Source organism: Dreissena polymorpha, chromosome 1 (genome assembly GCF_020536995.1).
Source record: "Dreissena polymorpha isolate Duluth1 chromosome 1, UMN_Dpol_1.0, whole genome shotgun sequence".
Taxonomy (NCBI): Eukaryota; Metazoa; Mollusca; class Bivalvia; order Myida; family Dreissenidae; genus Dreissena; species Dreissena polymorpha.
Genome location: NC_068355.1, coordinates 47,211,802 through 47,227,238, shown reverse-complemented (window position 1 = coordinate 47,227,238; position 15,437 = coordinate 47,211,802). Strand labels below are relative to the sequence as shown.

Sequence of the window (15,437 nt, the reverse complement as noted above, 5' to 3'; positions counted from 1 at the left end):
TCGGACAATAAATGTGGCCTCTAAAGTGTTAACAAGATTTTACTATAGCCATATATAGCAATATAAGGGAAAATGCCCCGCCCCCTGGCAGCCATGTTTTTTAAGCAAACGTAACCATTTTCGAACTCATCCAAGATATTGTTGAGACCAATCTTCTGACCAAATTTAATGAAGATTGGACAATAAATGTGGCCTCTTGACTGTTAACAAGGCAACAGTTGACGCCGCTCAACGCACGACGGACAAAAGGCGATCACAAAAGCTCACCATGAGCACATTGTGCTCAGGTGAGCTAAAAACAACTAATAGATAAATTTGCATTTTTCAAAAAGAGATAAAGCCAATGCCAAGGAGGTGACGCTAAGAATAGGAGGTGGCGCAAATGCACATTTACAGCTATTTTAAAGTGACATTTTGTGTAGTGCTTTCTATTATGTTTACAGGTTTCACATTCATTGTTTGTTAGTTGACCATGTGACTACTTCAGCACATTTGAGTCTCGTGCGTTTTTAATTAGAAAAAGTAGTTTTCTAAAGTCTTGATGGATTTTAACGTTCGTCGTTGTATGATAAGAACATTAAACATGTATTGTACTATCGCACACTATGTTTTATTCATGTTGGTGACTTCTTAATTGACTTGATAAATTATATATATATATATAACTTATCTTATTTAATATAGCCTTCGTAAGTACGCTGTAAAATAATGTAAATATAACAAATAGCATTATCTATCAAATGTACGTCATGTAATGATATCATTGCGATACGATTGTTAATTGATACATCGTGCATTAGCGTCACCTCTTATCATTAGCGCCATCCCTATTGCATTGGTTCCATATCTTTGGAAAAATGCAAAATTATCTATTAAGTCGGGAAGGAGCCAATATTTTTGTGCATGGAGCATCTTATACATGTTGTACGCAATCGTTTGATGTTGGTTGCGATTTAATTGGGTGGAAATTTGCTCGTCACACAGGAAAAACTCATCGAAATGCTGTTTAAAAGGTTCTCGCGTTTTTAAATGGTTTGATAATGTATGCTTCTGTTCATTTTTGGATGAATTAATCTTCGCTGAATCGCACTACATGGCCCGATCGTAAACATAATAAGATATATGCTGAAAAAAACATGTACAACTTAATCACCCTGTAAAATTTTCCATGAAATTTCAAAACATCAGGGCCTGAGCGCAACCTTGGAAGTTTCATTGGCTCATTTATTAATGCATCTCAAAAAAAGAGGTAGCGCCCGTGATTAACGGCCGTGATCGAGTCCTCAATGTTCCGTTAAGCATTAAACTGTGATGAATGCACATACAATATTTATTCTCTAAAATTATTAAATATTGAGTCTTCATTTACAGGATGCGAGTACACAAGCGGGTCATGATGTTCATAAAAGGTAGATACAAATTGCACTTTCACAATAAACAAATTTAATATTTGTTAATACATTATGTTGGTGTGAAGTCCGAAATGATAGAAAGGAGAACATCATCACAGCATCAGGTTGTACCATATACGCTTCCATAGAAAACCCTAAATAACTATTACGACATACCATGTTATTTCAAAGTAAGTCGATATTAACTAATCCGGCGTGACCATATTATTAGGATGTACCATATTCTATGACGTATATGTACGGAAGCGTATATGGTACACCCCAATAATCACGGTGCCTATACCACGTGACTTTTTAAGATATGTGTTGGGAGAATAAAGCGCGACCCAGTTAACATTTTTAATGATGTCTTTTTAGATAGTTCACCATTTTTAATGGGATAAAGTGGAGAGCCCGCTCATTCGTGAGAGTTTTCTATAGGTATCATGATCTTTTAAAACAAATAAGTATTTTTTCAGTAAAGTGCAACCGCGCGTTTGTAATATAAAGTCCCACGCTGATCCGACATTTTTCTAACCGTTCAAACGCGCGGTTGCAATTTACTGAAAAAATCCTAAAAATGCTAACTGGGTCGCGTTTTATTCTCCCAACACAGATCCGAATAAGTCACGTGGTATAGGCACCGTGATAATATGGTCATGCCGGATTAGTTTATATCGACTTACTGTGAACTAACATGGTATGTCGTCATAGTTTTGTAGGTTTTTCCCTCTTGTATTTAACTCGCCATAACGACATTAATTTAAGTCTCGACGTAAATGTTGTCGGCTTTCCCCGAACAAATATTTGGTCGACATGATCTAAGTCGACAAATCAACATATTTTTTGGCGTCATGCTCTTGAGAAAATGACTTGCCATCATAGTTTGAGTCGACACGATGAGTTATTTTTTACGCCATGACACCTTTTTCATATCATGCCGTCATTGAATATGGTACAACCCAATAATATGGTCATGCCGGATTAGTTAATATCGACTAACTGTGAAATAACATGGCATGTCGTCATAATTTTGTAGGTTTTCCCCTCTTAATTTTACTCGCCATAACGACATTAAATAAAGTCTGGACATAAATGTTTCCCGAAAAAATATTTGGTCGACATGATCCAAGTTTACAAATCAACATAATTTTTGGCGTCATGCTCTTGTGAAATTTACTCGTTATCGTAGTTTTAGTCGACACGTTGATTTATTTTTTACGCCATTACACCTTTTTCATATCATGTCGTCATAGAATTTTGACATCATCACAGTATCAGGGTGTACCATATACGCTTCCATATTTATGTATGGAAGCGTATATGGTACACCCTGATGATGTCAGCATTCTTCGACGGCATGATGTGAAAAAGGTGTCATGGCGTAAAAAAGGTGTCGACTAAAACTATGATGGCAAGTAATTTCCAATAAACTATGGAAGCGTATATGTTACACCCTGATGCTGTTATGATGTCAACATTATATGACGCATGATATGAAAAAGGTGTCATGGCGTAAAAAATAACTTGTGAAAATGACGCCAAAAATAATGTTGATTTGTCAACTTAGATCATGTCGACCAAATATGTTTACGGGAAATGCAGGAAACATTTACGTCGAGACTTTAACTTAATGTCGTTATGGCGAGTAAAATTAAGTGGGAAAAAGCTACATAACTATGTCGACATACCATATTAGTTCACAGTAAGTCGATATAAATTAATCCGGCATTACCATATTATTGGGGTGTACCATATACTCTTCCGTAGTACATTTGTTTTTGTTTTTACAGAAAAGTAAAAATCTACATTTGTGGCGTTTTGATAAAAACAAGATTACAAAAGCAGATTTCCAATTCCATTCTCACTGTGATGCATTACGTACATGTTTGTATTTTTATCACATTGTTTATACACGCACAGCTATTAGAATCAAAAGGATGAAGATAATCGACCAAAAACAAACATAAGTACAATGTAGATCATCGACATATAATAGTTTTTGCTGGCTGTCTTGATCGCTGGACGTCTAACATAAAAGCAACTTCATTAGAAATCATCAATATTAATGGATTTTCGAACGCCAGGTCTTTTCATACGAAATCGTATAACAATCTTTAGCACAGCTCCATCCATTTTTTTGTATGTTAGATTGAAATGAAGTATGTTAAAAGATACGGAATCTGTAAAATAATAACCTAGTTTTGCAAATAAACGCATACTTTTCTGAATATATACTGTACCTTAAAACTAACTATTGATAAACGATTTGAAGCCCTCTTAAACTTAACATATGTTAAACGAGATACAAAAGGCTTGTTTTATTTTTTTGTGACAATATATTCCATGTGAATTTCCCGCGACGATATCCGAAAATTTACGAGCGAATGCAAGATTGGCTTCGGGCAGCGTCGGAAGACGTAGTTCTCATGACAACATCTAGCCTTAAAATTTTGGCTATTGCTGTAAGAAACACATATTTTTAATGGGTTACCTTTATTTTACGAAATATTTTGCGAAAATATTCGTCGATTGTGAGCATTTTTGTGACTAATAAATACAGACCGCAAAGACTGACCGTTTTTTCCCTCGGGCGTATTTTACTATAATTTTTTTTGGATGTATGCATACCTTGTAGAATGAGAAACAGTTCCAAAATCAGTTTTTAAACGAGAGATCGCAACACATTTCTTAGCAGGTACAGATTCAGCATCGTTAAAGCTCCATGTAAAGCGATACTTAAGTTACATAAATTCTGGTGCAGGTAATACATTTTTCCAAACACTAGCAGATGACCGTTCCAATAGCTTTTGGAAAGTTTGGGAAATTGACATATGTTGCCGTTTCAAATAAACACTCGCAAACAATTAACTTAGATGGCATAACAGGGTTTCATTTGCTTTTGGCAGTAGCAGTTTACAAGCATTTCAGTTGAATGCAAACATTCAATATTTAATTATACATTGTATCTTAGTTAAACAAGTTGTCAACTTCTAGCGCAGCATATATAACAAATCAATTACTTTTTACAACAATGAGGTAGACCAAAGCATATATTTACATGAACATAAAATCAATATCTGAATCATAAATATTCACATACATGTCCTATCAAGAAGTATTGACATGATATCTTAATATCATGAACATAAAAATCCACGTAAAAGTCATCAATTGCATAACATTTTTAGGGCTAAATGACAATTTAAACCCATAATTTTGTACAAATATACAGCTAAAATAACACCAGTACAGCGCAATGTGAACACATTTTCAAGACGAAGATTTTTAACTGCTAATGTGAATTAAATAATCATATATACACAAATGAAGCGCTGCTTGTATCAATCATAGCCCTCAGCCCATTCAAAGAATTTGCACTGTTTGTTCTTGGGCAGCTTGCAAGTGAAGAACCTTCGGCCATTGTTGGGCCCAATCTTCATCACAGTCCTTATGGTACACGGCTGCCAATGACCTGCACATATGGGGAACTGCTCATCTGCCCACTGCAAACAACACTGATTCAATATATTGGTAACAAAACAGTGCCATTTGAATCATCCAATCAATGTTTCTGGTACATGTCTATTTATTTCATGCATTATTTTGGTTCATAGAAAAAATATCAGGGCTTTAAACGTGGTAATTCACTGTTCATAACAGAGATAACCAACAGTGTACTTATTCTGAAATGACGTTGTTATTTTGATGTCACGACACTATTATTCACAAGTTGAAAGATTCAATATGTAAACAAACAAGAGTGGAAAAGCACAAAATAAAAAGACAATTGATTGATTTCAGTAGAAAATCGAGTTTAATTCACTTGTGATCATAAAGAAAAATTATTTTCATTCGAGACTGCGCAACTTGTGAATTAAATCGGTAATCTACAGAAAACTACAAATATTCTTTGTCTAAAACACCTCCATGCCATGCCAGGGGATGAACTGCTTGATACATAAATAAATTATTTTATGCAGCCAGGCTGAACAATAGTTTGATTGAGTTTAATTTTAACAATGAAGCACAGTGTTTATCGACAAGTTGCTGTTAATGTACGACCACTGGTGAAAAATATGTGCTTGGCAAATACAAAAAGCAGTATTTTCTCTGACAATTAATGCAAAAACACTTGAGAGACGCAATTAAGGCCTAGTATGGCAATCATTAACAATTAACACTCAAGTGTCTGTTGTCTTAATTATTATTACAATGATTATGAAGAGTGGATGAAGATGGATGAAAACATTAATGATTTTCAATAAATATTGATTTGAATATTTGTGTCTATTTTTATTTGTTCAATTTTGGTTTTAACAGAGATAATTGAAAGCATAGCACAATGCACATATATAGGATCTGGTACGAGTTGTCATATCATACCATATTTTATTAAACGATTTCAGGAATTTGTTAGTAAGCGAGCCTTTGGCGAGCTTACAAACGAATTTCCTGGACGAGTTTAATAAAATATGGTATGAGATGACAACTAGTGTCAGATCATTTTTATCACATGCTTTTAAATGAGCAAATTAAATACCGGGCAAATATTTACGCAAACATAATAATAAATCCCGAATGTTGTTTACATTTCTTGACGTCATTTGACGTTGCAACGTCATTTCAGCAAAATAACAAAATGCGATTGGTCAATAATCGAAAACTAAACCAATGAAAATGCTTAAAAATGTTGTATTACACATGTGTAATATAAAACAAGGGCTGTTTGTAAAACATGCATGCCCCCATATGGGCTGTCAGTTGTAGTGGCAGCCATTGTGTGAATACCTTTTTTGTCACTGTAACCTTGACCTTTGACCTAGTGACCTGAAAGTCAATAGGGATCATCTGCCAATCATGATCAATGTACCTATTAAGTTTCATGATCCTAGGCCTAATTATTCTTGAGTTATCAGCAGGAAACCATTTTACTGTTTCGAGTCACTGTGACCTTGACATTTGACCTAGTGACCTGAAAATTAATAGGGGTTCATGATATGAAGTTTCATGATCCTAGGTGTAAGAATTCTTGAGTTATCATCCGGAAACCATTTTACTGTTTCAAGTCACTGTGACCTTGACCTTTGACCTAGTGACCTGAAAATCAATAGGGGCCATCTGCAAGTCATGATCAATGTACCTATGGAGTTTCATGATCCTAGGCCTAAGCATTTTTGAGTTATCATCTGGAAACCATTTGACTATTTCGAGTCACTGTGACCTTGACCTTTGACCTAGTGACCTGAAAATCAATAGGGATCATCTGCCAGTCATGATCAATGTACCTACGAAGTTTCCTGATCCTAGGCCTAAGCGTTCTTGAGTTATCATCCGGACACCATCTGGTGGACGGACCGACGGACGGACGGACCGACCGACATGTGCAAAACAATATACCCCCTCTTCTTCGAAGGGGGGCATAAAAATATGTAATGGTAATATTACATGGAAAACAGGGTATGGCATGTGATAAAATGATATACATGTATACTGATTTTAAAATTGTAGCAGCCATCTTAGGTGGTTAAATTTGTAGACATCATATCAGACCAAAATAATTCACGACTTCATTAACAACTTAAAATGCTAACAAACCTTAAAGTAATTGCATGTGCGCACATTGCAGGTGAAGAACCATCTCCCTTTGTTCTGACCTTCCTTCCTTACTTCCTTCATGCTACACTTTTTCTGGTGTGTTGGACATGTTGGTATTTTACAATCTGATTCTACCTTCTGAGGATTGCTAGTCTGTTCAGCAGCTGCTGAGTTGCCATTTACTGCACCTTTGCTTTTGCTGCTTGGATGAAGAGATGCCAGCACATGTGCTTGATTCTGATGTGATGCCTGCGGTTGATTTAGATTGTGTGGATAATTTACACGTGCTCCACAAACATCACTTTCCAACTTTGGCACTTTAGTTTTTACCTCTGAGCTATGAGTATCTGAAGACTTTCTTTTGTTGTCTTTATGAACACTTTGGACATTACTGGAAAGCAAAGCACAAGAAGAAACATTTCTACTTTGCCCACTTGCAGATGATGGTGAACAGGATGACTTCCTAGATGTTTTAGCATTCAGACAAGCACTGCACGACATACTGGTTGGCATATTGATTAATGTGCAATATGTGCATGTCCATTGAGCATTATCAGACGTGATGACATCACTTCCTGTTTTCACCCAACCCAGCAAACTGTTCTTTGATGGAGGCTTTCTAGAGAGAACAGAAGAAGATCATTGATTGACAAGCTTGAATACAATTTTCTTGACATAAGTTATGTGCACTGGGCTTATAAGCACAGCTTCAAATTTATACAAACAAGATGTTTGTAAAACATTACTCATTACCCCAGCTTACAAACACATGCATGGCTTTAATGATGTCCATCCCCTACAGTAATTTATCCGCCAGCAACAAAAATCAATATAATCGTTCATAAACTGGGCCATACCGAAGTCCAAAAAGCTTTTTTATTGCTTAATTTGACGTCTGACCCTTAATGTGACATTGAGCCTTTAAGGTAGTGATTTAGGTGTTACAGGCAACACACTGTCCTCTCCTGGTGGTAATTTGTGGTCAGTAATTTTAAACTTGCATGATTAATGTTTCAGTCCAGCAAAGGTTAAAGGGACACAGGTGTAAAACCCCACACTATGTATAAACTTGTTTTCCACTTGTGCATAGTTATTGTAAAATTCATAAATATGCGGCAACGTCAAGGCAACAGGAGTTGTTAAGCTGTTTAATGGTCATATTTAACCTCTAATTGTGACCTTGACCTTTTAGGTAGGGCGACCAACATAACACAAGACACGTTATACTATGATGCTTTACACTTATGCTAGTTTATATTAAAATCCATCAATATACTTCACAGTTAAGACTGGAGCAGGAATTGTGTATATGACATCCAGATTCAAAGACAGACAGCAGTGTAGAAATATTATGCTGCCTTCTTAAAAGGGTTGAATGAAAACAATAACTCCATGTGATACTAGGTAATAGGATCTTAACCTCTGGGTTCATTGTTAAAGGACATTCAAACATTATAAACATATAAAAGAAACTTATGAAAACTTGGATTTTCTGTTTGAGGAATATGTGCATCTACTTAACCACTCAACAATAAGGAAGGTTTGTATTGAAAACACTTAAACATTCTATTTAAGACTCCTTTGACAACATAGGTTGTAATTTTTTTCTTTTAAATTCAAACCATGTCTTTATGCATAAGTATTTATTCATAAACGCAACAACACCAAATTCATAAATACTTTTAACAGGGACAAGTTTTCAATATGAAAGATAGTTGATAACAGGACTCCGGACACTTTAAAAATCATACCTACATTTATATTAACAAAATTGCCAAACATGGAATACCTCTGCTTGCTCAGGTCGTTAGTCTGGCACGGTTCACAGTAGTAAGTAACCCGGTCACTGTCATCACCAAGGCGACAAATAATAACCCTTCCCTCACACTGAGCACACTTACGCTTTCCATAGATCTTGTAATAGGGGGCTAAGGGCTTTCCATCTCTTCTACACTGGAACAAATATCAAGAATAGATAAGTTATTCTTCTTTGAAAACCCACTAACACCTTAAATCTGGGATTTTGAACTTTTCTGTATTGTTACTCTACAAATGTGTAGTGACCCATATACAATATTTATCATAACACATTTGTTGAATATAAATGACATTCTCTCAGCTGAGAGCAAAAACAATAATGAGACAGTCTTTGTGGGTGGACAGGTAACCATTACAAAGTGTTATATAAAGTTATATACCCAACAACCCTACAAATCCACTATAGAAACTCCATAAAGGACTCATGCGTATTCAACCAACATATACCAATCAGACAGGTTAGGAAATAAAACTGTCATTGCATAAAAATTCTAGAAAATGTACAGAAGCATGAAACATGCCTTCAATGAGCTCTTTCCTTTATAAAGTATGAATACACCTACCCTATAGAAGATTTCTGTAAAGTCCCTGGTCATCTTCAGGAGGTGATGAATATGCTCATCTTTCAACTCACTGATCTGAAGCAAGAAATAAGCCACATCATGGGTCTTATGACATTTGTCTAGCATAGCTCCCTACCAGCCTGCACAGTCTGCTAAGGACCTAAGCTGTTGGAAACTTAACACAAGGTTTCCCAGTTTCATTAGAAGAAAGAGAAGCTTGTCTTCTGACCAGTCAGCGCGCAGATGTGAAGGCTGGTCTTGAGCTAAGTTTGCCCTTTATGGCATAAAGCTCATTTTCATATGAAACTGGTCAAAGTAATTTTTGGGTAAGTGTGAGCTCAAATCTGACAAGATGATGTAACCAATCACACACGCTTGAATATCCCTTAGTGAGCAGACTATAATATTGTTTATACAAGAGCACCTCATAACGGGTGCCTACGCTCAGCTGCGGGTGCAGTTTTGAACAAGAGCAACGCATAACGGGTGCCACGCTCGGCTGCGAAAGCTTGTCAGAATTAAAAAAAAAAATTCTTTAGAGGTCACAGTGACCTTGACCTTTGACCTAGTGACCCAAAATGGGTGTGGCATGTAGAACTCATCAAGGTGCATCTACATATGAAGTTTCAAAGTTGTAGGTGGAAGCACTTTGATTTTAGAGGCAATGTTAAGGTTTTTGTAAAAGTTTTATATTAGAGGTCACAGTGACCTTGACCTTTGACCTAGTGACCCAAAAATGGGTGTGGCATGTAGAACTCATCAAGGTGCAACTACATATGAAGTTTCAAAGTTGTAGGTGGAAGCACTTTGATTTTAGGGCCTATGTTAAAGTTTGATATTAGAGGTCAAAGTGACCTTGACCTTTGACCTAGTGACCCAAAAATGGGTGTGGCGTGTAGAACACATCAAGGTGCATCTACATATGAAGTTTCAAAGTTGTAGGTGGAAGCACTTTGATTTTAGAGCCAATGTTAAGGTTTTAGCACGATGCCTACGGCGGACGGCGGACGAGCTGGCTATGACAATAGCTCGGGTTTTCTCCGAAAACAGCCTCGCTAATTAATGAAAGATTGTCAGAATATTTTTTTAATTTTTTAGAGGTTACAGTGACCCTGACCTTTGACCTAGTGACCCAAAAATGGGTTTGGCAAGAAATCATCAAGGTGCATCTACATATAAGTTTCAAAGTTGTATGTGAAAGCACTTTGATTTTAGAGACAAACATCAAGGTTTGAGCACGATGCGGACGGCAGACACCGGACCGCGGACAGGGGACAACGAGCTGTCTATGACAATACCTCGGGTTTTCTCGGAAAACAGCCGAGCTAAAAACTATTTTTCTGTGTTAATTTATTTGTATCCCTTCTTGATACAAAACTGAATATACATGTAATATTGTTATTTGGCTTATAATGTATGTCCAATCAATTCTAAATGAAACCCAAATTAAAAGCCCGATTATTTATTGCCAATTATAATACATGTAATACTTTTTGTCTCAAATCTCCATTTATGTCAATAAAAATAACATGATGAATGACAAAGTAACAGTTAGGACAAGATGTTTTACTGCCAAATTCGATCTTCAAACTCTATGTGTGACCTTGACCTTTGAGGAATAGGGCCACAAATGTTACACAGACATGTTATTGTATAATAATTTTCTCCACATGTTCCAAATCGATCAATATATCAAAGATATAAAAGATTCGGTAACTAAATATTGAACAGTTTCTTTACATGCTTATGGGCAATGTCTCTGGAGCAAATCAAGTATGTACACTACATTTGTGACAAACCTACACTATATGTATGTAAGTATTCCACTACCACTAAACTCTTTTGAACCTTCACATAACTCTATGTAATTCTCACAAAGGATATAGTTCTCAGTGTAAAATAAATGTTCTTATCTTTGATTATAACAGAGATGCAAATTTAGCATACATTGGATTATGTTCAATGGACAGGGGCGTAAAATAAACTTAAATAGTAAAATGTATGTTCACAAACGATCACACTATTTATAACCTTTAAACTACTTATTATTTACCTTGGAGGATGGTCTTATTCCACTGTCGAACAAGGCCTGAAAAGAAAAAACGACAATTATAAAAGGGTTTTCAGTCAAGCAATTTTATTATGAAACAATCTGCAATTGTTAAATGCAACGTTAAACTATAAACCACTTGTCAATTAATAAACAAAGAATAATTATCATGTATTATGTAATTAAAGAAATAGGTAGGTTGTTGAGTACAAGATTCAACTTATGAGGTTTTTCGAATAAGGCCCCTAAATTATTTTTATTCTTGTTGCCGACAGTTGCATGTCATAAGGAAAAACTACAATTAGATTTATTCCAGTTCGGTTGAGCAGGAAGTGTCAAGTGAAAAACAATTATTGGCTCTTATGTTCAAGCACACTCAACACATCAAAAGTCCCTTCAGCCACTTTCACCAAGAGGATTCATATAAGCAGTACTTAATACATGCAACTGACAGTCACACTGCAAAAATCTCCATTTGTGAGCTAAAGGTACAGTGTTCATACAAGATAACTATTGATTCTGGAGCATTTACTTTTCACAAAACTGTTGAAAGCCAGCACTAACAGCAATCATGTATTCATGTTTTGATTTGGTATCAACGATCACGACTCAATACACAGTTGAAATCCTGGTATTAATTACATGTATGATGTTAAAGTGGTGATCTTATCAAAACTTAAGTTCAATCGTGGAAATCTCAATTAAAATCATAAATCAGTATTTATTGATTTGAAATAGCTTACAATTATATGTACATAATTGACTGCAATCAATTTTCCATCAGGATCATATCAGATCGTATTGCAATGTAACAAAGCGCAACAAATAGTATCTTATTGTATTTCTAAATTAAGAGTAAGGCCTTAAAACAAATATTGCAACCAGATGTTGGTTTTGAAGTAAGCAACTTTCATTTAATTTTTAACATTCAACTTTTAGTCACACTGGAGACAGGTACAATAATGTCTGCATTTGAATTGAACATATTTTAATTTGAAAGGTAAACTTGACCTAGGATCATTTGTCTTTTTGAACAACATCAAAATACACATTATCCTCTCTATTGTTGATTTATCATCAAATGATGTCATATAAACATGTGCATCTTCATAACAGATAATTTATCTAAGCATTTCCGTTTAACCCTTGTTTATGTTCTCCTTCCTTATCATAGCTAAGTTGCACAATTTTGAAACAGTAAAACTTACTCTCAACCACACATTTCCAAATTAACCCTTTGCATGCTGGGAAATTTGTCGTCTTCTAAAATGTCGTCTGCTGAATTTCTTAAATTAGCATTTTCTTCGATTTTTTTCCAAATAATACTATCAGAATAGCAAACAGTTTGGATCCAGATGAGACGCCACGTTTTGTGGCGTCTCATCTGGATCCAAACTGTTTGCAAAGGCCTTCACAACTCGGTTCCCGCACTGTAAGGGTTAAGACTGATACATTAAGGTGCGACTTCTTGAATGTTCTTCCTTTGGGGCAACCACCTTTAGTCTTAAGATTAATCAGTCAAAATAATTATTCGATATTCATGATTTAACTAGAGCTTTGTCACAGACGTGACGTATACCCCACATGCCGCATTGACACAGACTATTTTTGCATGCTGTCTTCACAAAACAAGAGAATGTAATTTATGGCAATTTTTAAGAATTATTATGCCATTATTATTTACAGCCATTTTGACCATTTGAACTCTTGAATTCTTTCCTATGACACTCCGTCCAATGACTGTGAACAAAATTAATGTACAGAGTCATTTTAAAATCTCACAATGAATGACATAGTTATGATCCAGACAAGATCATTTATTGCCATTTTTGACCTTTCAACAAAAAATGTGACCTTGACCTTGGAGATATCAACGTAATACTTTCGCGTGACTCACTGTCCAATGATGGTGAACAAAAGAGCCAAATGATTAAAAAATCTTACAAAAAACGACATAGTAATGTCCTGGACAAGCTCATTTATGGCCATTTTTAACCTTTGAACTAAAAGTGTGACCTTGACTTTGGATATATCACGTTATTCTTTCGCGCGACACACTGTCCAATAATGGTGAACAAATGTGCCAAATGATTTTAAAATCTCACAATGAACGACATAGTTATGGCCCGGAAAAGCTCATTTATGGCCATTTTTGACCTTTGAACTCAAAGTGTGACCTTAACCTTGGAGATATCGACATTATTCTTTCGCGTGACACACTGTCCAATGATGGCGAACAAATGTGCCAAATGATTTTAAATCTCACAATGAACGACATTGTTATGGCCCGGACAAGCTCATTTATGGGCAGTTTTGACATTTGAACTCTAAGTGTGGCCTTGACCTTGGAGATATTGACGCAATTCTTTCACGCACCACACCGTCCAATTATGGTGAACAAATAAGCCAAATGATTTCATAATCTTACAATAAATGACTTAGTTATGGCCCTGACATGCTAATTTATGATGGTTGAACTCAAAGTGTGACCTTGACCTTGGAGATATCGACGTAATTCTTTCGCGCGACACACCGTCCACTGATGTTGAAAAAGATTTGCCAAAAGATTTTAAAATCTCACAATAAATGATAAAGTTATGGCCCGGACAAGTATTTGACCTTTGAACCCAAAGTGTGACCTTGACCTTGGAGATATCAACATACTTTTTTCACACGACACACCTTCCCATGATGGTGAACAAATATACCAAGTCATTTAAAAATCTAACGGTAAATGACAAAGTTATTGTCCGGACAAACTTTCTGTTTAAAACACACTACGTGACCCCGTGACCTAGTTTTTGACCTGGCATGACCCATATTCAAACTTGACCTAGACATCATCTAGATACAACTTGTGACCAAGTTTGGTGAAGATCGCATGAAATTTCGGACAGACCAACGGATCGACAGACAGACCGACAAAGTGACTCCTATATAGCCCCCATTACCAGTAATGGGGGTATAATGACTAAAAAATATCATAATGTATTATATATTTGAAATATATTATTAATTTAAAATTCATTGAATTTGAAAATTAAAATTAAGGCGTCACTCTATCAAAAATAATTAATAGCATGCTAAATTGCATCAGTTCCCTTCAAAGAAAAAAATGTGTTTATTTCACAGTTTAAATTTGTTATGTTTTAGTTGACACAGGCTTTAATGAACTTTTTATTAAAATATACTGTGAAATCATTATTATATGCTATGCTCTAATGTTCGTTTCTTTTGTCATTACACCGATAGACGAAGAATTTACGTTCACAACAAATAATTACATACAATTAAAAAAACAATTGCCTGAAATACGGTATGCATGAAAGACATCCTCAACAGTGTCTGTTAAGCTATCTAGATAAATCCACTTACTAGAATTCACAATTGGGAGTATATTATACTGTGTACTTAAGACATGAAAGGTCCTGTAAAACGCTTATGAAGTAAAGCTGTATGGATAGGGTTTACTTTGTTTTGGTAAAATCACAATGATTAGCGATACTTGTTAATCTTATGTAAATTGTGTTTTTCAGGGATGTTGCAGATTAAACATAATCATTTTTTCTGCTTTGCCATGATTGTATTTGAATAAGACTAATTGGAAATTTAATTTGTCACTTCAAACACTTGTAACAGTCATTCAGCCCCACTTATCCGCTCATCATAACAATGAATAAGTTAACTGGCATGCAATAAGAAGGGCCAGGGACTATAACCTCATAACAATGTACAAGTTAGTGGCATGTGATAAACAGAGCCCTCTTCCTGCAAGTGACTAAAAAGAAAACTGCCTATCCCTACCACGAATTATCGCAGACAAGTATTACAAACAAATCAGAAAATGACCAACGCAAATACCTTTCATTTTCAAAATCAAAAAACTTAAATTTTAAAAATCAAGTTGAGGAAAAATAATCATTTTTGAAAAACTACTAATTTCCATGCAGACAAAATTAAGTGATTTCACAGCAATCATTTTCAGTTACAAGCTGCTAAAGAAATTTTGAGAAGTCA

At 35.4% G+C, this 15,437-nt stretch overlaps 1 protein-coding gene across 1 annotated transcript in view; it reads right to left on the bottom strand.

The window, feature by feature from the left end:
• Positions 1 to 3,235: 3,235 nt before the first annotated feature.
• The window catches only part of LOC127872003 (endonuclease 8-like 3), a 44,765-nt gene continuing 32,563 nt past the window's right edge, over positions 3,236 to 15,437 (bottom strand). Inside the window, 5 exon segments of the mRNA XM_052415383.1 lie at positions 3,236 to 4,897; positions 6,990 to 7,608; positions 8,779 to 8,942; positions 9,371 to 9,445; positions 11,424 to 11,459. Of these exon segments, the coding sequence (XP_052271343.1) occupies positions 4,736 to 4,897; positions 6,990 to 7,608; positions 8,779 to 8,942; positions 9,371 to 9,445; positions 11,424 to 11,459 (1,056 nt within the window). The 3' untranslated portion in view covers positions 3,236 to 4,735.